The 26,702-nt window shown below is 37.4% G+C and overlaps 1 protein-coding gene across 1 annotated transcript; it reads left to right on the top strand.

Annotated features, from left to right (window-relative positions):
* Positions 1-1,025: 1,025 nt before the first annotated feature.
* Positions 1,026-2,894, top strand: LOC128541257 (C-type lectin BfL-1-like). Its single transcript, XM_053511600.1, has 4 exons — positions 1,026-1,153; positions 1,515-1,856; positions 1,947-2,041; positions 2,796-2,894. Exons 1-4 carry the CDS (start codon positions 1,084-1,086, stop codon positions 2,892-2,894), a joined length of 606 nt encoding a protein of 201 aa, XP_053367575.1. The 5' UTR covers positions 1,026-1,083.
* Positions 2,895-26,702: the final 23,808 nt, after the last annotated feature.

Raw genomic sequence — 26,702 nt, 5'->3', positions numbered from 1 at the left:
TGGGAAATTTATTGGGGTATAGTAGTAATAAATAGTTACAAGCTGTAAGAACAAAATAATCAAATATGGGTGGTAACAACAACTACAGTACTGTATACTTCATATCACCTCAACTCTTAATACTTTACTATAGCAGCATGATAGTGTTTTATTCCATACTTAACTGATCACTAATGTAAATAGTAAAAAGAACAGCTCCTTGACTCTGATAAAAACAATCCAATTCTTAATACTTTAAATGTTTAATTCAATTTTAATGTTCAAATGCTTAATGCCACATGCTGTATTATAACACATACAGTTAAGAGAAATCCCATTACATGTTATAAGGCCCTGGGAGAATACAAACATGAGAAAATTAAATAAAGAAATAACAATTTGTTAATGGCACCAGATAATATAGCAATAAAAGTTATGCGAAAGTGATCAGATGTTAAACAACATCAATGGCCCCTGAGTGGCACTGCAGTAAAGTGCTCATCCTATCATCCAGAGATTGTAAGTTGGAATCCCGGGTGATGCTGTAGCCTTTCACAGTTGGGGGCCTGAAAAGAGCTGATGGCCAAGGTTTCATCAATCACAAGCATCTCATGTAAGCGAAAGGAGTGTATGAATGACAAGTGACTTAGAGGTAATATGATGACACTTTCTCTGCCCTTCCTGGGTGGTAGTTGTAGCCTTGATATGGAAAAAACCTTCAAAAAACAACAATAAAATAAAAACCCATGTTCCAGAAAACAAATTAAGTCCTTTCATAAACTCAATAGTGCTTAAATTTCCACAGGGGTCTCCTCACAATTAGTGCCTGCCTACCGTGAGTTCAAACTGATCGAGCAGGCAAAAAACTGGAATGATGCTCAGGCTTACTGCCGTGCCAACTTTGATGACCTGGCCACCGTTGAAACCAATAATGACTTCGTGAAACTGTTTAATTTGGCACGGACCAAACTATTTAGTTCCAAGGCTTGGATTGGACTGTACACAGATATCAGTGGCTGGCACTGGTCCCTGGGAAATGAGTCACTGGGAAGTGTGACACAATGGTATGGTTTACTGCCTGATAATGAAAATTATGAGTGCACCATGTTGGATTCCACTACTGGTTGGTGGGACATGTATTGTACAAATAAATATCCCTTTACATGCTTTGATGGTAAGCAACAAAATTTTGTTTACTTTGCTATCAGTTCACAAATACTCTGAACTGTGTGTTATTTTATTTGTAAAATAAAGTCTAATTCATAAATAAATGTTATATGACAAAAAGACAATTAATAATTATATCTAATTAATAAATTGTTATAAATATATAAAGTGTGAGAATGTGTTGCTCACCACAGCTTCTAGTACTACTATGACTTTTTACCCTGAATGATAAAGGATTTTTCCCTTTGCCTACAGAATGTTTAAAAATAATGATATTAACAAATCTTTAGATAAACTAATTGTTGCATAAGAGGTGAAAAAAAGCATTTGGTCATAACAGTTATCAATAATATTATAAATTCTTACAGACAGATACACTGGCAATAGTAGGTACATTGTGATCAATTCCAAAGTTTCATGGTATGATGCTCGGAGCTACTGCAGACAGTATCACACGGACCTGGCCAGCGCAAGAAACTCAACAGAAAACTCCATTATACTGCAATTAATTAAAGGGCCCATTGGATTATGTTGGATTGGACTGCACAGAGAACCCTGGAAGTGGTCAGACAAGACTAATATATCTGCCATGCCATGGATACCTAAAAAACCTGATAATGCCCTTGGAAATCAAACCTGTGGTTATATCTATAATGGTGAGACTGGTGATGCGCAGTGCTCAGAAATAATGCCTTTCTATTGTCAAAAAGGTGAGTTTTATGAATTGATGCATTTTTATTTATATGGTTACAGTTAATTATCATGTTTATTTATATAATCAACTATGTTTTTGCATCCAGATGTGTACTCAAAAAAACAACAGACCATCAAAGTGAAAGTCCAGTCCAATCAGGATGTGAATGAACCTGTGGTAAAGGAGGCCATCTTGGAGCAGGTGGGTGAAGCTTTTACTATTGTACCTTGTATCGAAATAGACTATAGAAACAAAACAGACCAAAAGGTTGGTCATGATATCAGTGCAGCTGGATTCTGATTTGCCAGAAGGTGTATAACAGGTGTATGCCGGGGGTTCGGACAGCAGTAGAGCTGCAAAGTTTATATTAAAGCACTCATTCTTAATAAAGCTGGTTACTGAAAATCCACTTCATTACATCACCTTGTCATTAAATATATAACATAAATCATGTCCTATGGTCTGTTATTATACACTTATTTCAGTGCATTGTGAATTAAATGCGGTAACTAGGAACTATCTTTATTTTTGTAATTTTAAGAAAAATGTGGTTTTATTTTAAAATTACGCAAGATATAGAACACTTTGTGTGTGGGTTCATTGACTCACAGAGGTCAAAATTGTTTGGGTTATAAGGATAGGTTTTTTTTTTTTCAAAGCTTCATTTCCCATCGTTTTAGCACGGCAGATACATTTGCCTACTGTTGTGTTTGTGGTTACTTAAGTATACAATTTAGGATCAATGATTGGAATTGGTTGAGTTTTAAGAAAAATATTGAAAACTCATGCTTTGAGTCAAACAGCAAATAGTGGGAGCAATATTAGCTTTAACAATCTAAAAAAAAAAGCATTTCTCATATTCTGCTTCCAGCCTGTTTATATAACCATACTATCAGGAGCGTTAGTACTGGATTCGTATTGCCACCATGCATTAATATCACGCTTTGTTCTTTAGATCAAGCAGAAAGTACAGGAGTATGGAATGGCAGACAACACAACATTTCATTGGAGAGAGCAACCAGATGGAGATGTTTTCCAGAAGAAGATAGAATAATGAAAATGATTAAAAAAAAAAAAAGAGTTATGGTCCCTAAGTCTTTAGCTGTGGTTCTAATTTAATCTTTCTCTTGTGAATAGTTCTTTTGTAATGCATTCTTAAAATTTTTTATTTAAGTAATTTACACTAGACCAATCAGAGAATGAAATGCTTTTAATCAAACCTAAAAAGTCCTAATGTTAAAAGATTCACTTAAACATTCATTCATTTATTATTATTATTATTATTATTATTATTATTATTATTATTATTATTATTCATCCTTAGTATATTTCTCATACTGATTAGGGTCATGATCCAGAGCTATCCTGGCAATATCCTATCCTGGGAAAAAGATCCTATAAAACATTTTGCTATATTTGGATTGGGATGTTCAACAAGTATATATAAGTATGTATAATGGCCAGCTATCAACATAGGTTTGGCCATATTGTGTGTCTGGGCACTTGACCTCTGTGGACATCATGCTTGCAAAAGGAAATTACTGTAGCGTGCATTTGACTAATACAGAATTTATGTAAATATTTTGGAAAGCAGGCTAAATCTTTTTTTTCCCATTTGCATGTCTTAACATTAATTGTTAAAAGTTCAACTTATTTAGTTAGTTAGTTACTTTTTTATTCGCCCTTTGCTATTTAAAAAATAAAAAGACTTAGAACTCTGCTAAATCTAGCTGATTTATGGGGCTTATTTATATATTTATAGCATATTTAGAAATCCATCCATTGTCTATACTGTACCTCTTATCCTGTGTAGGGCCTAGAGCCTACACCAGAGGAGGAGGGATAAAACAGAGCCCACTGACAAAAAAAACATGCATTATACATGGATTGGATACTTTAGGATACTTAAAAAAAATACATATTTTTAAGCGAATTCCAACACTGATCTTTAAACCTCAGCTGTTAATTCAGTTAACTATTTGAAAGACAAACACAACTGGAGAGACGTGAAAATAGATTTACTTGGCAGGTAAATAAATCACTTGTCATTGATGTTCAACAACATTTAATCCAATTATAATATTATAAATTCGTTATAATTTTGATTTTGATAGTGAAAATATAGTCCAGTTTTTACTTTCTACTTATCTAAGTTTAGACACACCTTCAAATTCAGTGATTGTCCTTCAATGTTTATTGTTTTCAACATTGTATATTAATACTGAAGACACTGATATTATGATAGAACAAATATGTAGTTATGTATTTAACAAAAACTTTTTAAATAACCCAGAATATGTTTTATGTTTTCGATTAACCATGTGTTGCTTTGATGGCACTGATGTTCTCATTTCTGTTGTTTAATCTACCTCATTTCATTTCTTTATGAATGTAATTGTTCTGTTAAAAAAAATGCCATTAACTACAATAAATGTACAGTAATTGATATTTATGTATCTCTGATTTATATTATTTATATGTTAAGAAGATGGGTAAATAATCTAAATGTGCCAAAGGGCCAAATAGTGATGGCTAAAAGTCCGATAGAAGAGCTAATGTAGGAAGGAGAGCTTAATTTTTAGGCGGGTGGTCATAACGTTATTTATGTGTATTTGTGTGTGTGTGTGTGTGTGTGTGTGTGTGTGTGTGTGTGTGTGTGTGTGTGTGTGTACTTATCTAAAAAATTTTAATAGTTTGTTTCCGAGCAACCCACCATCATTTGGAGCTTCAATTTTATTGAGGCGGTGAGGAGGGAAGGGAGCCAGTGACACATACAACAGGCAGCATCAGTCTCATTGGGTTTAATACAATGGATAAATAAATAAATATATATGAAATGAAAAGTGACAAATATATTGTAATATATTACAATACAAATTACAAAATAATGTAAATGAGGGCAAATTTTGGCAAGTGGAATCATTGACTCTGCTACACTGGCACTAAAATTCTATATTTGGCAAAGAACATAAAAATGTTAGTCTTAGGGGTTAGGAGTGTCTCTTTGATTAACAATTAATAATAATAATAATAATAATAATAATAATAATAATAATAATAATAATAATAATGGGAAGGGGTAGAACAAATAATGCCTAAATATAAAATATTTTACTTGAGTCCTATGATTAAGATGTTTCTAAAATTGCACAAGAAGCAGAAAGGCTATGTAATGTGTTTATGAGACCATTTTTACTTTTAGGGAAAACAATTTCTATAGTTTTTCCTCATGGTTAAAGAAGGCTAATTCTAACCCAACCCAAGGTTTTGTTCAGGGTTTTGTTTCTTTGATATACAGAAGTAGCAAATTGAATAACTTTTTGTATTATAATTATTTTACATATTCCATCACATTGATGCACATTGCCATGTGTGATCTCCTGACCCAGACTGCAGGTCAGCTTGTATTTTAGTTAAACTGTGTAGATTTGACATTGGAATGAAAATAATGCATCTCTTTTTTCCCCATTATTAATTCAATACAATTCAATTTTATTTTATTCGTATAGCGCTTTTTACAATTGTCATTGTCGCAAAGCAGCTTTCCACAATCAAAATAATTATTTAAGTTTGTATGGAATGTGAGTGTGCATAAATCAAAATGGTCAGATTGTCCCTGAAGAGCGAGCTGAGAGCAACAGTGGTAAGGAAAAACTCCCTGAGATGGTAATAGGAAGAAACCTTGAGAGGAACCAGACTCAACAGGGAACCCATCCTCATCTGGGTGAAACAGAGAGCAGGAATTGATCTGCATTCATACTGTGTGTTAGGTGGCAGCCAGTTCAGCTATAACAGTTGATGTTAATTGATGTTAATATGGAGTCCAGGTAGTTATTGAAGGCTCAGGTAGACTTGTAGAAAATTACAGTCCTGAACTATCGAGCAACTGCAGCCAAGTCAAGTCTTCAGAGAAACAGCTGCAACATCAGTCGAGGCCAGAACCGTCTTCATGGTAGAGTGAAACCGTCCCCAGACACTGGACTCATCCCAAAGAGACACACAGGGCATCCATGACGAGAACTCCAACCAGAAGCGGGGCACCAGGATGAGTCAGACAGGTCCAGGGGGCAGAGGGAGTCTGGATCACTGGCAGCTCAGGAACGACATGTGTAGCTCGACAGAGAGAGGGAAAGAGAGAGGGGAAGAGAGAGGGGAAGGGAAAACCAGAGAGGGGAGAGCAAAAGAGGAGAGATAACAGTTAGGTATGGTCACAGTCACATAATGTATGTGATGTAAGGTGAATGTATGTATGTAAGGTGAATGTATATTTAGTGCAGAGTGCAAGCAGAGACTCAGGCAGGACTAACTATGACAGCATAACCAAAATGGGAGAGCCAGAAGGAAACACAGACATGAGGGGGAACTGAGATGTAAAGCAACCAATCACCTCACTGTCAACAAACGCCGGATGAATGAAGAGACACATGTCACTCCTGAGCTGCCAGTGATCCAGACCCCTTCTGCCCTTTAGACCTGTCTGACCTGTCCTGGTGCCCCACTCCTTGTTGGACATCTCGTCACATGGAGGCCCATGTGGTCTGTTTGGGATGTGTGTGGTGACTGTGAACGTTTCCACTTTACCATGAAGATGAACCTGACCTTGGTTGATGCAGACAGCTGTTCTCTGAGGACTTGTGACCGCAGTCACTCAATAGTTCAGGACTGGATAGACCCTGTTGAGTCTGGTTCCTCTTAAGGTTTCTTCCTATTACCATTTCAGGGAGTTTTTCCTTGCCACCGTCGCTCTCAGTTTGCTCATCAGGGACTATCTGATCATCTTGATTCATACACACTCACATTTCATACAAAATTATAAAAAAAAATTTGATTGTTTAAAGCTGCTTCGTGACAATGACAATTGTTAAAAGCGCTTTATAAATAAAAAATTGAAATTGAAATTGAAACCGAAGGAAGGGTAGGTATTACAGTCACAATATTAAGAAGGAATTAGGAATATAAGAAAAAGTGTCCTGTAGTTGGTGATGGGCTAAATGCCCTGTCATGGAAATTGCTGTGGATTCTTTGGGTATATATAGAAGCTTTGGCTATCTGATTGGCCCTTGCTGTACTTATGCTTTTGGTTGCACTATGTGTGTATTGACCTTGGAGACAGTAATTTTATCAATTCACTTAATGTAGCTAGTCACTGATGCCATGTCCTCCTTCAAGTTATCAGAATTGCTATTTGTTTTAGCCTGAAGAGTAGAGATGGCTCCTGGTGGCCAGGTTTTAATCTGCCTCAGAACTGGTTAGGAGAGCCTGACTATTAGTCTGGATGCCGGGAGTAGCGATGTGGTCCAGCAATACCAGCGATTTGGTCTAAGTAGCTGAGGTGGGGGTGGGGTTCCACCTCTTATGCACCATGAATGTTTTTGTAAACAAGATCCAGTGCATTCACCTCACTCATTGCCAAATCCACATGCTGATGGAATGTAGGGAGCAGTGACTTGAGGTTTGCATGGTTTAAATATTTGGCAACAATAAACAGTCCATCAGGTTATGTGTTCTGCAGTTTCCTTATAGCAGTGGTCGAATTGTAAAAAAAAAAAAAAGTTTAGTGGGGGAGGTGTGGTAAATTTTTATTATTTTATTTTTTTTGCCGAGGGGTGGGGGGCTACAACTAACCATACAAAATGATTGTGGAATATGTCACTTTTTTAGGAATAGTTTTATCAACAAAATATAATCTTACTTAAATTAACTTGTAGCCATCAAAACAAACAGTCTCTCTCTCTCTCTCTCTCTCTCTCTCTCACACACACACACACACACACACACACACATACGCACACACAAATACTCAAATCACTATTATGGCAGTTAAAAATCTATTTTTGACCCTTTTGCACCCAAGCATGTAGGTGAAGCCACAAAGGTTATGGAAAAAACAAAACCTCTTCTTTGAATTGAGAATGAAATTACACAAATTGGAAAAAAAAAAATCTTTTATAATCTATAAAGCTGTCATTTCAAAAACTCCTGTGCTATACTGAATCCTTCGTTTTCATCGCGTCTCTGCTCTGAGGATTAGTGCGTATGTATCATACTATATAGTTTTCTTCTTTTTGAAAGATGTTAAAAGCTGTGCTTAAACTGTTCTCTTGGCCACTGCAAAATTGTGAGCAATGCATTACAATATTGAATTCTGATTGGCTAATTGTCGTTATTTATAGTGCATAGATGATCATACGTATAGAGCTTTAATTTTGCATTTTAATAACAAATGTCACATAATACACAGGATTATTAATCTAAAGAGAATAGTAAGGCGGATGGTGGTTTTACAGACGGGATGTTTTTTGTTTCCATCAACACCCCCAACACCCCCAACACCCCTTGCCATTATCTACTGAAACCAATATTAGGCCACTCTTTCTTTGGCCCCACCAATGGATCAAGGTGACATTGGGACAACCACTGATGCCAGCATTGGCCAAACGCATACTCCGTTGTCCCAATGAGGGCCCTTCCGCGGTGTGCTATCTGGGATACAGTTCTTCTCTTTGTCTTGGATGACTAAGATACTAAAGACATTTGCCCAACTTTGGCCCGACGTCGGCGTGCTGACAAAAGGTTACCAAGAAGTTAGTTACGTCCACATTTCTGTAGCTTTATAAATAATTGGGCATCTGATAACTGACAGTTTCATATAGTTCTGTGGACCAAACTAAACTGGTTATCAGGAAGGGATCTGTAAAACTATTTGATAAACTTTAGTGTTTTTGGTAAACTTTGGACAAAACCCTAGTACTCCAGATGCCCAGTCTATGCTAGGCACTAGGAATATCACTGATATAGCAAGTGAATAGAAAATGGTGTTTGTATTTAGAATTTCTTAATGAAACAGCATATGCTAGAAAGTATATTCAAATTTTTTATCTTTTTTTTAATAAGCACAATCTAAGATAGATTGCACTTGCAAATTTCTTTGTTTTTGTTTAGTGATTTATTTTCTACATTCTACAACAATACTGGGGATTTCAAAACTATAACATAATACATATGGAATTAGGTAATTAGGGCACTGGTGGCTCAGTGGTAGGTGTTTCGCCTGCCATGCGCAAGGCCCGGGTTCGATTTCCAGCCAGTGCCCAAACCCCAGCCACTGGATGCAGTGCCGATCCCAAGCCCGGATAAAATGGGTGGGTTGCGTCAGGAAGGGCATCCGGCGTAAAACCTTTGCCAGGTTGTAGTGCAGACTGGGTATTCCGCTGTGGCGACCTCTTGCCAGGAGAAGCCGAAAGACCAACAACATATGCCTTTCTGTAATAGTTCTTGCAAGAACGGTATTGTCAAGTGCATTCGCAAAATCCGTCAAGCACCATAATGAAACTGGCTCTCATGAAGGCCGTCCCAGGAGGCCGAGACCAAAACCTACCTCTGCCGCAGACCAGAAGTTCATTAAGAGTTATCACCCTGAAAAATGACCAATTAACAACCAGCACCTCAGATTAGAGGCGTTATAAAGTCTTTACAGAGCAGAAGTAGCAGAAACATCTCACCATTAACTGTTCAAAGGAGATTAATGCATTTTTTGGACGCCTTCAGCATTCCTTTACAATGTAGAAAGAAATAAAAATCAGGAACCATCATGGAGTTAGAAAGTGTTCTAAAACTTTTGAACCGTAGTGTATATTCCCTTATTCCTGCCTTTTTGACAGTCAAAAAATGGATTTATAAAGTCTTATCATTCGAATTACACTCTTATTTGTCAATGACCACACTTAAATTTTTATTTAATCACACTTCATATTTTAACATTGTGCAATGTTCAATTGAAATATTTCAATTCAATTAAATAAATGCAGAGCAAAGCAGCTTTACAGACATATACATTAAGAATATACATTTAAAGTTTTAAAAATGTATTATAAACTTATAGCAGACCACACAGCGACATCCTCTGCACCAGTGTGTGGGCTCCATGTTGGGAGAACTCAACTTACTCTAATTAGATAGATTTAGATTTCGTGCTGTAGAGAGTTAGTTTGTAATTAGCTACTGTTTGTACTGATAACGAGTTTAAACAGATGCCACTACCAGTAATGAGTGGAGGACAGAGGAGCCTCTTACAGAAGAAGTCACAGGCCTGTGAGAGAAAGTTTCACACAGGAATTTACCAATTAATTCATTAAAAGTCCTACAATGTGATTTTCTGGATTTTTTTTTTTTCTTATTTTGTCTCTCATCGTTGAGGTATACCTATGATGAAAAATACAGGCCTCTCTCATCTTTTTTTAACTTGGAGAACTCACACAATTGGTGGCTGACTAAATCCTTATTTGCCCCACTGTACCTGTATGTTACCTATAGTAGGTATTTATTTCACAAGCTTTATATTGTAAAAAAAGGAGATTAAGAAATTTGCATTTCTTATTCTTTAATTTGCTATTTTGTAAAGATATTTAGTTTTATATATTTTTTTAATTAATTGATTCATTTATTTTATTATTTGGAAATGTCACAATTTGTACATTATGTCATTTTGTACCAAAAAAAAAAAAAAGAAATCAGGCATTATGATGAAACATATTTTGGATGACTACTTTTACTTTTACTTAAGTAATATTATTTTGAAGTACAGCTACGCTTACTTGGGTATATTTTTTGGCTACTCTACCCACCTCTGGCTACGTCCCTCCACGTAGGAGGAGCTTGACATGTTTCATGCAACTTTAACACTATTAAAATAAAAACATACGAGAGGTGAGTAAGCAATCACCCACACTGTGGTTGTATAATTCATTTTAATTTCCTTTTAGAAAAGACAAATACATCATTCAGAGAATTGAATGACAAATAAATCATTCTTATTCTAGAAAAAATCATTTACAGACACTTTGTCCATCTGTCAATAGAAATTTATTCCATAATTAAAGATTCTTTTGCAAATGTAACAAAGCCAAGTAGAGAGATCAGGACTATAAAAAGGATGGTTTAACCCCTCAAAATGAAGTGTTTCCAGAGTGTGGGCAAAAGTGTGTGGACGTGCATCGTCATAAAAGATCACAACGCCCTCAGATAGCAGTGCTTTGTTGAATTTTCCAGCTGATGATCGACTTTTTTTTTTTCAGACGGTAATTGAGGATGTTTCTGTTCCATTTACGCTCAGACTCATAGTGATGAATCTGTATCTCGTCACCAGGAGTTTCACCGTCTTTAGAGTATCTCTCTACATTTTGTTTGCAGATATACAAACAAGTGTGGTGTTCATTTTTGCTCACACTGCACTTACAAATCAACTGATGCAACATGTTCACACCTACACAGCAGTGCAGCCAGTAGAGGTTTTACTATAACTGGAGTGGGGATAATTTTTGACTCACTCTTGTATACGAATGAGTAAAAAAAAAAAAAAAATATATATATATATATATATATATATATATTGTATACATGTTGTTTGTTACTGGACTGCTTTTGTTTGAAGACCCAATCCCACAATACTTTGTTATAAAAAGCAATGTGTAAAGAACAGACTTTCCTTTCTAAGAAAAAAGTGCATGCTCAACAAACCAGTGTAATGATGTGCTATTCTGTAAAGGTCAGCTTTCTGTATTATATTTGGACCAGAAAATGGAAAAGTATTTATGGTGTACTTATTAAGTAGGGAAGATTTAGGAAAGCAAAAACGTCAAAATGCTCAGCATGTAATAATATGATCATGCATCACCATTATGTATAGTGCATCGGTGTGTAACAGAGTGCGTGACCTCGGCTTCATCTATTCCATCCTCATCAGCATTATCGAGCCTGATCATAGCACGAACGTGTGATGTGGAGACGAGGCCCGGGGCTCAGCGTGAGCACAGACGCCCACGCAAAGAGGCAGGTTTCGGCCCCAGAGGGTCTATTTATTGACACAGGGAGAGTGAAGGCGAGAGGTAGAGGAAAGAGAGAGCACATTACACTGCTGAGCGCGAGAAAGAATACGAGATTCCGTGGTAAATCGGCTGACAAAGTAAAATGAAAGATAGAGGAAAAAAAGGTTTTTTAGTTGCATGACTGCAATGCTTTCTACTAATATCTCATCTCCAGAATTTCCTTTGGTTAATTTCGTTTTATTGTCCTTTTACCCATGCAAATGGAAGGCTAATGAATATATGAGTATAATAACATGCAAATCCCAAACCATGCATGCATGTAAATGGTTTTTAATTATAGAACATGAGGGCTTCCTTATGGGCTCAATCTGCTTTGTCTTGGCTGAGAGCCATGCCCAGTCTAGTAGTACTGGAACAGTGTTCCTGCCAAACTGCGACTGTGTGCATTCTTCACGCAAAGTAACCCCAGCTGAACAGATTTACGATGTGGGAATCCGGGGACTGCTGTCTTGAGTAGAGACCAAGTCAGCCAAAAAAAGTCATGTCACTGGACCCTGCCTAGCAAATGCCTAGCCTTGTGTCTACAAATGTAAAGGGACAGGCAAGGAGCATCATGGTAACTGTCCTTTATGAATCATGCATCACTGCTTCTATTAACTAACAGATAAGATCTTTATTAGAAAAACATAAAAAAAAAAAGAGTGCTCCCTGGAGAAAACCAAAGTACCTGACAGTATGCAATGACATCCAGTGGGTTCACACATCCCTGCTGGCATGCTATAAACCTTTCCTTATGTTTAGAAATCTTCCCCAAAAGTTAAAGTGCATTAAAATTAACACAAATTATTTTGATGGTTTAAAAAAAAATAATAATTAGTATAAAATCAGACTAAACTTGAGGTTATTTAAGTGCATCAGCGACAAGATGGAGAAATGTATGCACCGTCCTTTCTTATTTATTGATGCTGGAGTTTCTTTTTTCAGACTCTAATGCAGACTGACTGATGAGGGAACAGGAGAGAGGGAGTGAAATAAGAGGACGTAGATAGAGTAAAGGAAGAGGTGGATGTGCAGAGATGTTAAACGAGGATGCAGACCGTTGCTGTGATTTTATCCATCTTGGCAGATTAAGTGAATGGAAGGTAAGGAGACAGACATCTGGCTAAACATGCGAGTGTTTTTGAACAGGCTGTGACACTGTGAGACGGCTCTGCTCATGTTTATGGCCCTGAAAACATCAAAATATTTACATTTTACTTTAGCATTGAAAGAGATAAGCTGTCTGTAATACAGTGTAGTATCATCAAGGTTTGTTTTTTTTACTATGATAATAAAATATTCGATTTTAAGTACCGCACACAGGGATATAATCCATATCAGGGCTGTTCATACTGCTATCATTTAGTAAATTTCACCACTGAGGTTCTGTGTTCACTTTCCTGGGAGCTGCACTAGAAAGGCGATAAACGCTGCCCAGACCGAAAGGCCAACAGGAAGATTCCTGCGGCGCTCAGCTTCCTCTCGGGAGATTAGATTGTGTTCATGGAGTGGTTTCACAATGGCACTGGACCTTTCCTCATTTCTCCACTGTGTATATTTATAAAGTTCCCGTTCCAGGCATTGTACTGCATTTCTTCATGAAGCACTAATGGATTATGATAAACGAGTCAGGCGTACCACACTCACGCAGACGACAAGTAATATTTTCTTGAATGATTTTTACATTTTTTGTAGCAGTAACACTCATTTAAACCTCATTCTCAGTTTTGGGTTTGCAGGATTAAAAGTAAAAGGATATAAATGGTGTAAGTGTGAAAATATAAAAAAATATTCTAGTGATTTAGCTGAAATAAAACCATTTGTAATTAACCATTTACTTCCAATAGGCCAATAACAATATCATTGATGACAGAAGGAAAAAACTTAAGTTAGTCTATTTGTCTTCTTCTTTATATGATGCAACTTTCTGTTCGAACATGTTACTGTGTCATAAATGTTTTTAGGTTTAGGAATTGTTTTCCTTATGTATAATGCGCATAACATGAGATATGAAATGGGTTTAGTGATTTTTTTTCTCATCCAAATTTTAATGAAACGTCTTTATAAAGGAAACACTATTCATGCTGTAGATTGAAGGCACTATAGGAGCATCCTGTTATGAATTAATTAAAGTGGTCATAAAAAAAAAATTATTACAGTGGTACTTACAAATTTAATCCATTCTGGAGGTGAGTTCTAAAAACAAAAATTTATATGTATTTTCCAATAGGAAATCTGTTCCAGCTCCCCCCAAAAATATAACCAATATTACTAATTTACCAAACCATTTACAAAAAGACATGTAAATGAAGTAAAATGTAAAATAATTACACCTCATTTAACCTTTAATTTATGATTTCTTTTGGCACCGGCTGCTTTAAAAACTGAAAACTGTCTCTGTTTTCTTCTCGCTACAGTCCTAAATAACATTCTCGGGCCCATGGTGCTGTGTGTGTCTTCACTAAATATTGCACAAAATGCTAATTGTGCGTGTGAAACTCACACCTTCAGGTATAAGAGAGAGAGAGAAAAAGTGAGTAAAGACAAGATAGGTTGACGGTTATGAAGAGGATGAAAAGAGAAGCAGCAAAGACCTTCATCTCATTAAGCAGGTCACCTCCACGCCTTGTGGATTGGAGAGAAAAAAAAACTCCCTTAGCTTCGCCAGAGCTCCCGAGCCCCAGCAACGAGAAACTGCTATAAGTGCAATATTTGCTTTTGTGCTTAAGAATTAAAATCCTGACGTCACTCGTACCATCACTTTTGATCTCGCATTGGGCAGGTGGAGGCAAAAACATCCTCTGGGTGAAGGATAACTGAATGGGAATGCTGCGAAAATATTTCACTTTCATCTCATTTCCAGGTCAATCTAAAATGAGAAGGTTTGATTAACTGTTTTTTGGAACTGAAAGGAAATTAATATCCCTAGTTGCATTGCATAGTTACGGTGCCCGTTCTTGCTCATTTGTCATCCCTTCTTACCACTACACAGATAACACTGTGTTAAAGGAGATAAGCCAGACCTCATAAAGTCTTCTATACCTCATCGCATACTACTGATTGGACTGGATTAATATTTATTTCATTTTCTGATCAATCGAACCTTTGCCAATGGAAAAAAATAGAGACTGGTGCTAACTCTAATTTCATTCACTTGTATGATTCCTACTTTGGATCAAAGCACAATTACACTCATTCAAGGTCAATAAAGGCTACAATAATTATTAATAGAATAACAAAAAGAGCAGGTCAGAATGTCTTCTTTCTCTCTATCTTTTTTAAAATCCACAGTGTGTATGACTCTGAACGTGCCACTCTTTCTCCTGACTTTCAAACCCCAAACTGAGCTTCATGTCTCCCTTTTATTGAGTGGAGAATGTCTGAGGTCCTTAGCCATTACCAGACGCCAACCATGCCATGTGTAGCCGAGGAGAAGGGGAAGCTGCCGTACCATATGAGCTCCCTGGAGTGAGCGAGGAGTAAAAAAGGTTTGGGTGTCACTGGACAATCCGCGACAGCTGTGACTGTTCCCACAAAATCAACCAACTCACTCAGAGATTAGTCAAAAAGGTTATGGGTTTGGTTTTTCAACAATATCAGATCATTCTATAAATTAGATTTAGAATCATTTTGGAAATTATCCTTAAAATCTGGGTGGCTTTGTGGCTAATATTATCATCTCATAGCTCCATAGGTGCATAAGCCATACAGCCACTATAAGTATAAATCTGTTCTGCTGCAGCCAATAAAATAAACTCCAAATTCTTTTTCACCATGAAGCAGAAAATGCATACTTAGCATAGCTAGTAAAATGAACAAAAGAAATATAAATTTATTTGAAGTCAAATCACTTTCCACAAATGGTATTTTGTTAAAGCACCTTTTGCCTGTTACACATCACTCAGCCTCTCAGCTTCCAGTAGCAAATCTTGATCTGAGAAAATCTTTTTCCACTCTTCTTTATCAAATCACTCCATGTTTATCAAATTGTCAGTGCTTTACAAGTCATTCCACAGATTTTTGATCGAGAATTTCCATCTCGGCTCTGACTGAAGCTCTCCATTGCTTTGTTGACTTTGTTGGATTTGTGCTTTGCGTCATCATCATTACTATGGATCACAACTCACAGTGGAAAAGTGGTGTTATTTGGGTGACAAGCTGTCTTTGTTTAGCTTCCCGACTCTATACGATAGACAAGTAAAAAATATGAGAGCTTGCTGTCACAGCTAGGGACTGACCAGATGTTATTGCAGCTGCTTTAATGTTGCAGTAGGTCTCTTGTCATATACATTTTCTTTGTGTCTTTTTTGTTTCCAATGTTTCCATGTGTTGTTTATGATGGCCTTCTAAAGATCCAGCTTTTGTACCTCTTGTACCTCTTTTCTGATTGATGCCTTTCCTAACAGCACATGTGGTTCTGACCAAGGCATCACAGTTGTGCCGATGTTCAGCAATACAGCATGGCCGAGTGGGATAATGCTTTTACACAACAGTTCTACGAACATCATTTATTATCAACAGATTTTGATTAGTTTCTTTATTTAACCAGTTATTTTGTTATTTTGCCAAAACATATCTTTCTGTGACTGGTGGAACTAAATAAGCAGAGCTGGTGAGCGGCAATTAGAGTAATTAACAGGGGTGAAAGTATAGGTTTAAATTGTTACTGGTATTACAGTATATGTAGCCAAAAGATGAGGAGAATAAACCATGGAGGTGGAGGACAGTCCTGTTAATCTCGTAGGGTTATCTTTGTATTCCCACTAAAATATCAGCATTGTTAAGTTCCAGAATAAACTAGAACTGATTATTAAGTAGACAAAGTGTTGCTTAAGATGGCGAGATGTTATCAAATGTGTTTTCTTTCTGAAAGAGCAACCATGACTGGTTTTGTATGTGGGTTTTGGCAGGCGGATGCTCTCTTTTTTGTCTTCCTCTTTTAAAGTCCATTGTAAAGATGCTTACATGGGTATCAGGCTAAGGGCCTTGGAGAATATGCAGCGAACACATTACTTTAAGAAACATTCTTAACTCACTGCATATCATGTGTGTTTGATGGTATTTGATAGCAGCGATTTAATTCTTAAAAAAAAAAAAATGTAATTTTGGGAGGGATCTTTCAGCATCCAAATAGTAACCGACTTCATGGCTGTCAAATACAGTCACACACACACACATGATATGAGGTTATGACTGTTATGACTGACTTTAATTCTGCTTCTGTTTATCTGATCTACCAGCAAGATGTCCTATACTGCATGTATATTCTTGATACTACAAGTTCTAGTTAATAATATCATCCTATATATATATATATATATATATATATATATATATATATATATATATATATACTACCGTTCAAAAGTTTTAAATTTCTCTGTTTTTGTTTAGTGATTTATTTTCTACATTCTACAACAATACTGGGGATTTCAAAACTATAAAATAACACATATGGAATTAGGTAATTACGTAACAAAAACAACAGTTAGTTGTTATTTTAAGACACTGAGGTCAGCCTTTCTGTAATAGTTCTTGCAAGAACAGTATTGTCAAGTGCATTTGCAAAATCCGTCGGGCACCATAATGAAACTGGCTCTCATGAAGGCCGTCCCAGGAGGGCGAGACCAAAACCTACCTCTGCCACAGACGAGAAGTTCATTTAGAGTCTTCAGCCTGAAAAATGACCAATTAACAGCACCTCAGATTAGAGGCGTTATGAAGTCTTTACAGAGCAGAAGTAGCAGAAACATCTCACCATTAACTGTTCAAAGGAGATTAATGCATTTTTTGGACGCCTTCAGCATTCCTTTACAATGTAGAAAGAAATAAAAATCAGGAACCATCATGGAGTTAGAAAGTGTTTTAAAACCTTTGAACGGTAGTGTATATATATACAGGATGATTTGCTGGAATTGCAAACATGCATGCTTTGTATACAGGAAGCCTGGAGAACTATTTCTCAAGACTTTATACATTAAAAAAATACAAGAAAGCAAAATATAAAGAAATATGGTCTAGCTCAAGACAGTACTGTATAGTGTACATTAACCAAAAAGCAGAATGGACTGGTAATCTCAGAAACATTAATACCATGAATAGTATAATACTATGATGCATGGTGATAGATGATGGCAAAGAATGTTTAGTCATAGCCAAGTCAATCACCAGTCTGTCTTCTGCTGTCTCTGTCCCTTGCAAAACCACAGGCAATATCTTAGGAAATATATTATGTTCTGTACGCAAGAAATTTAATCAAACAGGAAGACACACACACTGAGCAAAGGCAAGCACAGGGTACTGCTCCTTATAGTTATTTTATTACTGATGCAGCCAAATTTAGAAACCATAAAGCACACACTCTTCTGTCCTGAAGACTTTGACACTGATGATTTTTTCTATAAATGTTCAAATAAGTCTACTCACAGAAAAAAATACATATTTATGTGCAGCAGATAAAAGAAGTATGCTGTTAAGTAAGCTCTCCTTAGACATCCCATCCCAAGGTTTCTAAGAGGGTTCCTTATACCTAAGGTTACCTTATACCCTAAGGTTTACAACGGGGTTTCTTATGCATCCAAAGGTTTAAGGTGGGTTTCCTTGGGCATCCTAAGGTTTAAGGATGTTCCTTAGACATTTAGGTTTATAATGGGGTTCCTTAGACATTTTAAGGTTTCTAATGGGGTTCCTTGAACATCCAAAGGTTTTTAAGAGGGTTCCTTATTTAATTCAATTCAATTCAATTTTATTTGTATAGCGCTTTTAACGATTTACATCATCACAAAGCAGCTTTACACAATCAAAAGAATTAAGTTTGTATGAAATGTGAATGTGTATGAATCAAAATTATATGATAGTCCCTGATGAGAAAGCCTAGGACGACGGCGACAGTGGCAAAGAAAAACTCCCTGAGATGGTAATAGGAAGAAACCTTGAGAGGAACAAGACTCAACAGGGAACCCCTCCTTATCTGTGTGAAAACAGATAGCAGAGATTGATGTGCATAATAATATGCGAGACTGGAAGTTCAGTATAAGAGGAGATGTGTAAGATTAAAGTCCAGTTTGTTCCTGGAGGCCCAGGTGGACTGTGAGAAATTCCAGTCCTGAACTATTGAGCGACTGAAGTCACAGGTCCTTAGAGAACAACTGTCTGCATCAGTCGAGGACAGGACCACCTTCATGGAAAAGTGGAACCAACCCCAGTCACCACACGCATTCCAGGCAGACCACACGGGGGCATCCATGTGATGAGATCTCCAACCAGAAGCAGGACTCCAGGATGAGTTAGACAGGTCCAGAGGGCAGAGAAGGTCTGGATCACTGGCAGCTCAGGAGCGGAATGTATAGCTCGACAGAGAGATAGGTAGAGGAACAAGGAGAGACGGAGAGAGAGAGAGAGGATAGAGCAGAAAAGGAGAGAGCGAAAGAGATGGAGAAATAACAGTTAGGTATGGTCACAGTCGAACAATGTATAATGTGAATGTATATTAACTGTAGAGTACAAGCAGAGACTCCGGCAGGACTAACTATGACAGCATAACTAAAAGGGAGAGCCAGAAGGAAACACAAACATGAGGGCTTCCAGAGATGTAAAGCAAACAATCACCTCACCGTCAGCAAACCTGAGTGATCAATGAGAGTGGGGAAGACAGCATCCAAACATACCAGTTCACCATAATACTCTACGTCCATGAGTCCCCCAGATCTGCTCCTTTACCTATGGCAAATCTATTTATAAAAATGCTTGGCAAAATAAATAGGTTTTTAGCCTGGACTTAAACACTGAGACTGTGTCTGAGTCCCGAATACTATTTGGAAGACTATTCCATAACTTTGGGGCTTTGTTAGAAAAAGCTCCGCCCCCAGCTGTAGTTTTAATAATACGCGGTACTGACAAGCAGCCTGCATCCTTTGATCGAAGTAGGCGTGGCGGATCGTAAGACACTAGCAGTTCACTCAGGTACTGTGGCGCGAGACCATTTAATGCTTTATATGTCAAGAGTAGTATTTTAAAATTGATGCGAAATTTCACAGGAATCCAATGCAATGTGGATAAGATAGGGGTGATGTGCTCGTATCTTCTGGTTCGAGTGAGGACTCTCGCTGCTGCATTCTGGACTAATTGAAGCTTGTTTAAGCACCTTGTTGAACAACCAGACAGTAAGGCGTTACAATAGTCCAACCTAGAGGTGATAAAAGCATGAACTAGTTTTTTTGCATCGTTTAGTGACAATATATTTCTTATCTTGGCAATATTTCTGAGGTGAAAGAATGCTATCCTGGTAATATTATCTACATGTGCTTCAAATGAAAGGCTTGAATTTATAATCACACCGAGGTCTTTTACTGTTGCACTTGATGGAACAGAAAGGCCATTTAAAATCACAGTGTGATCAGAAAGCTTAATTCTAGCTGCTTGTGGTCCTATGACTAGAACTTCTGTCTTATTAGGATTAAGCAGAAGGAAATTAATTATCTTCCAATCTCTTATGTCCTGCACACATTGCTCAACTTTAGTAAGCTGTTTTTTCTCATCTGGTTTTGCTGAAATGTATACTTGTGTGACATCAGCATAACAATGAAAACTAATACCATGTTTATTAATTATGTTGCCTAGAGGAAGCATGTAAAGGGTAAAAAGCAGCGGGCTTAAAACAGAACCCTGTGGAACACCAAACTCAACTTGAGAACATGAGGAATGGTCACCATCTAAATCTACAAACTGATAACGATCAGTCAAATAGGATCTAAGCCATAAGAGGGCCGTTCCCTTAATTCCTACTAAATTTTCTAATCTGTGAAGGAGAATACTATGATCAATAGTGTTAAAAGCTGCACTGAGGTCGAGTAACACAAGTATAGTGACACAACCCTGATCAGAGGCCACTAGGAGGTCATTTACTACTTTAACAAGTGCTGTCTTTGTGCTGTGATGAGGCCTAAATCCTGACTGATACAGTTCATGTATGCTATTCCTATGTAGATATGAACATAGCTGCTGTGATACTACCTTTTCCAGAATTCTAGAGATAAAGGGGAGGTTTGATATCGGCCTGTAACTGGAAAGCTGACAGGGGTCAAGGTCAGGTTTTTTGATTAGTGGGTTAATAACTGCTAATTTAAGGGATTTAGAAACATACCCACTGCTGAGTGAACAGTTAATTACTTTTAACAGGGGTTCTGTTATTGCTGGAACTATCTGCTTGAGAAAATGTTTCGGTATAGGATCTAATTCACAGGTTGACGATTTTGAAGAGGAGATGAGTGAAATTAGTTCTCTCGCTTCAAGGGGAGTAAAGTATTCCAGGTTCTGATGTGATGTGATTAATTTATCATCTGTATCACTTAAATTGTCTGGTTTCAAAGCCTGAATTCTTTGCCAAATTTTATGATTTTGTTATTGAAAAAGTTCATGAAATCCTCACTACTGTATGTTGTTGTTGTGGAGATTTCTGGAATGGTCTTGTTTTTAGTTAATTTAGCTATGGTATTAAATAAAAATCTAGGATTATTTTTGTTATTTTCTATAAGAGTGGAGAAATAAATTGATCTAGCAGCACTGAGAGCTCTTCTATAGTTCAGGATGCTCTCCTTCCATGCTATTTGGAAAACTAACAATTTAGTTTGACGCCATTCGCGTTCTAATTTTCGAGCGGTTTGTTTTAGAGTGCGTGTGTGGTTGTTATACCAAGGAGCGAGTTTCTTATCCCTAATCATTTTTCTTTTAACTGGAGCTACATTATCTAAGCTATAACGAAGTGTTGACTCTAGATATTCAGTCGCTTGATCGAGTTCTGTGGAATCAAATGGCGATCCAATCAAAGTTGATAACTCTGAAAGATTATCGATAATTTTTAACAATAATCACTGTTAAAAAGCAGCTGTATACAATTAAAAGAATACATGGAAATGTGTATGAAATGTAGGACAATGTGTATCAAATGATCAGATTGTTCCTGATGAGCAAGCCGAGGGTGACGATAACAAGGGAAAAGAAATCTTGAGATGGAAATAGAAAGAAACCTTAAGAGGAACCCATCCTCATTTGGGGGATAATGGATAGCAGAAATTTTTGCACAGTCATACTGTTTATTAAGCAGCTGGAAGTTCAATATATCAGTTGATGTGTTTAAGTTAATATGGAGTCCAGTTCGTAGGAAAATCCAGTACTGAAGCACTCAGCAACTGTAATCACAAATCCTCAGAGAACAGCTGTCTGCATTAGCCAAGGCCAGGACCGTCTTCATGGAAAAGTGGAACCATCTCCAGTCACTACACGCATCCCAGACAGACCACACGCGGCATCCAGAACCAGGTCACCAGGATGAGTCGAACAGGTAGAAGGCAGAAGGGGTCTGGATCACTGGTAGCTTAGGAGGGACATGTGTAGCTCGACAGAGAGAGAGAGAGAGAGAGAGAGAGAGAGAGAGAGACCTCCCAAGGATTTAGGGGGTTCCTTATATATTCTTAGATTTATAATGGGGTTCCGTACACATCCTAAGGTTTCTAATGGGGCTACTTAGACATTCTACATTCCCAGGGGAGGCTTAAACACTATGGATTCTGTGGCAGATTGGCATAAATTGTCCTGTTAAACAGCATGAACATCTGAAACCTAAAATCTTTTCCATACCTTCCATGAACAGGTTGATGTTTTTACATGCATCTTGCTTTGTTCAGCTTTTTGTCTCTCCTATGTTTTACACATCCTCTCATAGCAACTCCTAATGTACAATAGCTAACCACAGATCAATTAGAGGGAATAATGTTACCTCTGTGTGTGTGTGTGTGTGTGTGTGTGTGTGTGTGTGTGTGTGTGTGTGTGTGTGTGTGCATGGTGAGAGTAACCCTGGATTAGATGTCTGCTACTATCACTACCTCACTAATAAAGAAAAGCCTCAGACAGGATCTGTCATCACATCTTGTTAAATGACAATGTCGTGCTGACGGGAAGCGCGTCTGTAATATGGCTGCCAGCTCAGCATTGGATTTTAATGCAAGGTAAAGAGCACTGAAGCGTTCCGGCTCACTAGGAGGTTCCCGTGATCTTTTCACAGTCTGACCTTCAAAGAATCTCCTGAAAGAAAAAAAAATCATTCAAATTGATGTCTAGAGGAGGGTTCATATTTAATTTAAAAGCTCAAATAACCAAGTCTTTATGGGGTTATTTATACTCAATAAACCAGAAGTCTCCTTCTGCTCTTCCTGCAATTCAGCTTTTTGTTGTTGTTGTTGTTGTTTTTACATTTATTCTGTTTTAACTTTGGCTTTTTATGGGACGGGTTAATAGTTATACAGTGCCACCCAGAAGTATTGGCACTCTTAGTATAAATAAGCAAAAATAATTAGATAAATGAAACAAATTAAAGACAATACTTTAAGTTATTAAAAACAATATAATTAAATTCATTAATTAATACCATTAGTTTCAACAAGTAAAACAAAAATATTGGCGGCACGTGGCTTAGTGGTTTGCACTGTCGCCTTGCACCTTCAGGGTCTGGGTTTGATTCCCAGTTCAGGGCTCTGGTTTTCTCCCACAGTCCAAAGACATTTGGATCCATAACTACACTGAACTCATTCATAATAAAAAAGGTTAGCTGGGGGGATGGGGGTACAAAAAAAGAGCCCAAACGTTGTGGTTCTTCAGTTATAAGAATTCAATTCAGTTTTATTTTTATAGCACTTTTAACAATTGTCATTGAATGAGTTCATCAGAGGGACAACCCACGTTAGATGTTTTGGAGATAAAGTCAGAGAGGCCAGATTGAGGTGGTTTGGACATGTTCAGAGGAGAGATGGTGAATATATCGGTAGAAGGATGCTGAGGTTGGAACTGCCAGGCAGGAGGTCTAGAGGAAGACCAAAGAGGAGATTTATGGATGCAGTGAGAGAGGACATGAAGTTAGTTGGTGTGAGAGAAGAGGAGGCAGAGGATAGGGTTAGATGGAGGCAAAATGAATGATGAAAGACAAAGAAGAAGCTTTTAACAATTGTCATTGTCGCAAAGCAGCTTTACAGAATCCAAAAAAAATTATGGATATGTCCATGAAATGTGAAATAGGTATATTAATTTGAAATGATCAGATTGTCCCTGATTAGCGAGCCGAGGCCGACAGTGCCAAGTAAAAACTCCCTGAGATGGCAACAGGAAGAAACCTTAAAAGGAACCAGACTCAGCAGGAAACCCATCCTCATTTGGTTGATAACGGATAGCAGGGATTGATCTGCCGTCATACTGTGTGTTAGGCAGCAGGAAATTCAATATACTGTAAGAGATGAAGAACAAAGTTCCTCCTCAGGAATTTCACTGAGCATTGCTAGAGCTGCAGCTGGCAGTAGTTTGCGAGTTTGTAGGCAATTTTAGCTTGTAGGATCAAGCCAAAATCAAACTTTAATCCTAGACATGCATGCCATTAGCCAAAAATGGCTATGGAAATATATAAGCAGTATGTGCTTATACTGTATTTAGGGTGTTGGCATTAACCAAATTAAATGCTATTGTAATGACTAGTTAAGTACCTGACCTGAATAACCTAGATATCTGAAACGTCAGCATTTGTCAGTTATCATTTAATTATTTTCCTTTTAAAAATAATTAAACATCAAATGTCACTATCCCATGCAAAATAATCCCCAAGATTCTGACTATCCTGGCTGTCAAGCCAAAGTGACACCGCATACAGGACCTGCACTTGTGACCATTAGTGAGGAGCTTCATGCCATTATATTGATCAGTCGAACTTCTTAAATTTCTTGTACATGCAAATTTCTTGTACAGTGCTGGACTGTACCATCATCATTAGACTTTGTGTGTCATGACAGCGCTATATATATTTTACTTGTAGTGGCATGGCAGTCATCCATATCTGCTCCATAAAGACAGGTATTCCATAAGGCTCGGTGGTGGGTCCTCTATACCTGATCCCTGAGTTACAGAAGGTCATGTCCTGACATGTTTTTTTCCCCTCACTCATCCACTCATGTTTCTGCATCGATTTCTACATGTCATGGACAGCAGTTCATCAGCTGAAACTAAATCCCATCCAGGCTTGAGCTGCTTGGCTGTACTTTGTCATTTTGGACTACAGCATCTCAACATTAGTATCCGCCTCCTGCAACTGATCCTGAATGCTGATGTGTGACTTGCTTTTAAAATCCCCAAGTTCTCCCACACCAACATACTCCTTAGATTTTTAAACCCAATGCTTGCCTGCAAAACAAAAAAAAACAGACCCACTTACTACGCTCCCTCAGATCATCTAGCAATGCTTGACTGGACCCGCATCTCTGAAAAAAGATATCAAGGCTGTGGCACGCAGATCATGGAATTAATTCCCCCTGCTTGTTCTCCAGGAACATTTTCATGCTTTCTTTTAATACTGAGCAAACCTCAGAAACAGGGTTTTATAGACTGACAGTACTCTTAGTCCCTGATTTAACAACTAGCATAAGCATATGTTTTTAATAGCAACATGCTTACAAAACAGTACAAAACACATCCTATCATTCTTTGTGATTAAGGGGACCCGCTAAATTCTGCAAATGTAAATTGTTATAACAAGCTGTGAAGACCATGTAGTCTAGCATACAGAAAAAAAATCTAATGCAATGCACTTACATATTAACATCTGACATATCTAGCTATTATATAAAGGTATATATTTATTTATTTATTTTAATCAGTCTTGTGTATAAAATACAAACTACTCTTAAACAGTGATATGCCTAACCAGTTTCTGTTGTGCAGTAAGTTTTGGTCATGGCATTTATAATGTATGATTTACAGCAGGCATCACTAAATGGATCCAGGCATAGAGACAGTTCTTTGCGGACCCTAATGCTTTTCGGATAAATGAGATTAATCAAAATACTAGTAATCTAGCGCATTTTCCCTCACGGTGGGCGTGGTTATATACGTCACTCAACAGAACCAATCAGTATGATAGTTTAATGTGATGTGTATAGACAGAGTGTTTGGAAAAAACAAAAATAAATTCATAATACAGCATGGTTTACTCCAAAAAATGATTATGATTAGACCATAAGGGCGTTGGTGGTTGAGTGGTAGGTTTCTCGTCTGCCATGTGGAAGGACGGGTTCGATTCCCAGCCACTGGATGCAGTGCTGGTCCCAAGCCCAGATAAAATGGGAGAATTGCATCAGGAAGGGAATCCGGTGTAAAGTCTGTGCCAAGCTTGTATGCAGATTGGATGGTTTGCTGTGGCGACCCCTTGCCAGAAGCAGCTGAAAGACCACTGACCAGACTATGACTAGACTATGAATACACTAAAACCTTTAAAGATGAATAGGGGTGAGGGTGTGTAAAATACCTGAACTGAGAGTGCAGTGTGACAGAGAAACCATCCTTTCACATTCATGTACTGCCCAAAGAAGAATCACTAAAGATCAATTAAAGATTGTTGTTTCTATTCCATACAAATAAAAATAAATATACAAGGCCATCAAAGATCAAATGGTATGTTTTATTGTAGTTAATAAAAACTGACAATCACTCAGTTTCACTGTATACTGAACAGAATATGTTGGAAACGGCAATCAAATCCTACTCAAGTTGACTTGACTATTGAAATGCTACAGTATGAAAATTTTAAATTCCTTATTTGTTATTGACATACAATGACTGCATATATAGAGATCTGAATCACAAGCACAAACGTGAAATTCGGACCTCGGCTCTAAGAAAATGTTATTGATCGGACCTCCTTAAATTTGAATTCAGGACCCTTTACAGCCTTTACAGTAATCATTGTGGAGAAGCAAGATAGAAAAGGACACTAAGCACGTGCTTAGAGAATGTGAGAAGAAGAGAGAATGAGAACCCAAAATAAATCAGAGAAGTTAACAGAAAGTGGAAATATAATTTTAGAACTAATTAAAAAGTGATGTTTCTGGACTGTGGAGATAACGTTAAAAAAAAAAACATTTCTACTCATAATTTTGCCTAGGAACACAGCCATGAATAAAGAATGGGAC

Source organism: Clarias gariepinus, chromosome 14, assembly GCF_024256425.1.
Source record: "Clarias gariepinus isolate MV-2021 ecotype Netherlands chromosome 14, CGAR_prim_01v2, whole genome shotgun sequence".
Taxonomy (NCBI): domain Eukaryota; kingdom Metazoa; phylum Chordata; class Actinopteri; order Siluriformes; family Clariidae; genus Clarias; species Clarias gariepinus.
The sequence above is the reverse complement of the archived record's forward strand: the minus strand, read 5'-3'. Positions and strand labels throughout refer to the sequence as shown.

Excerpts from the sequence above, each read along its gene's own strand:
- LOC128541257 (XM_053511600.1), top strand. The coding sequence starts at position 1,084 with ATGTTGGATTCCACTACTGGTTGGTGGGACATGTATTGTACAAATAAA. Across the intron at positions 1,154-1,514 it reads TCCCTTTACATGCTTTGATG|ACAGATACACTGGCAATAGT; the intron begins GTAAGCAACAAA and ends AAATTCTTACAG. Across the intron at positions 1,857-1,946 it reads GCCTTTCTATTGTCAAAAAG|ATGTGTACTCAAAAAAACAA; the intron begins GTGAGTTTTATG and ends TTTTGCATCCAG.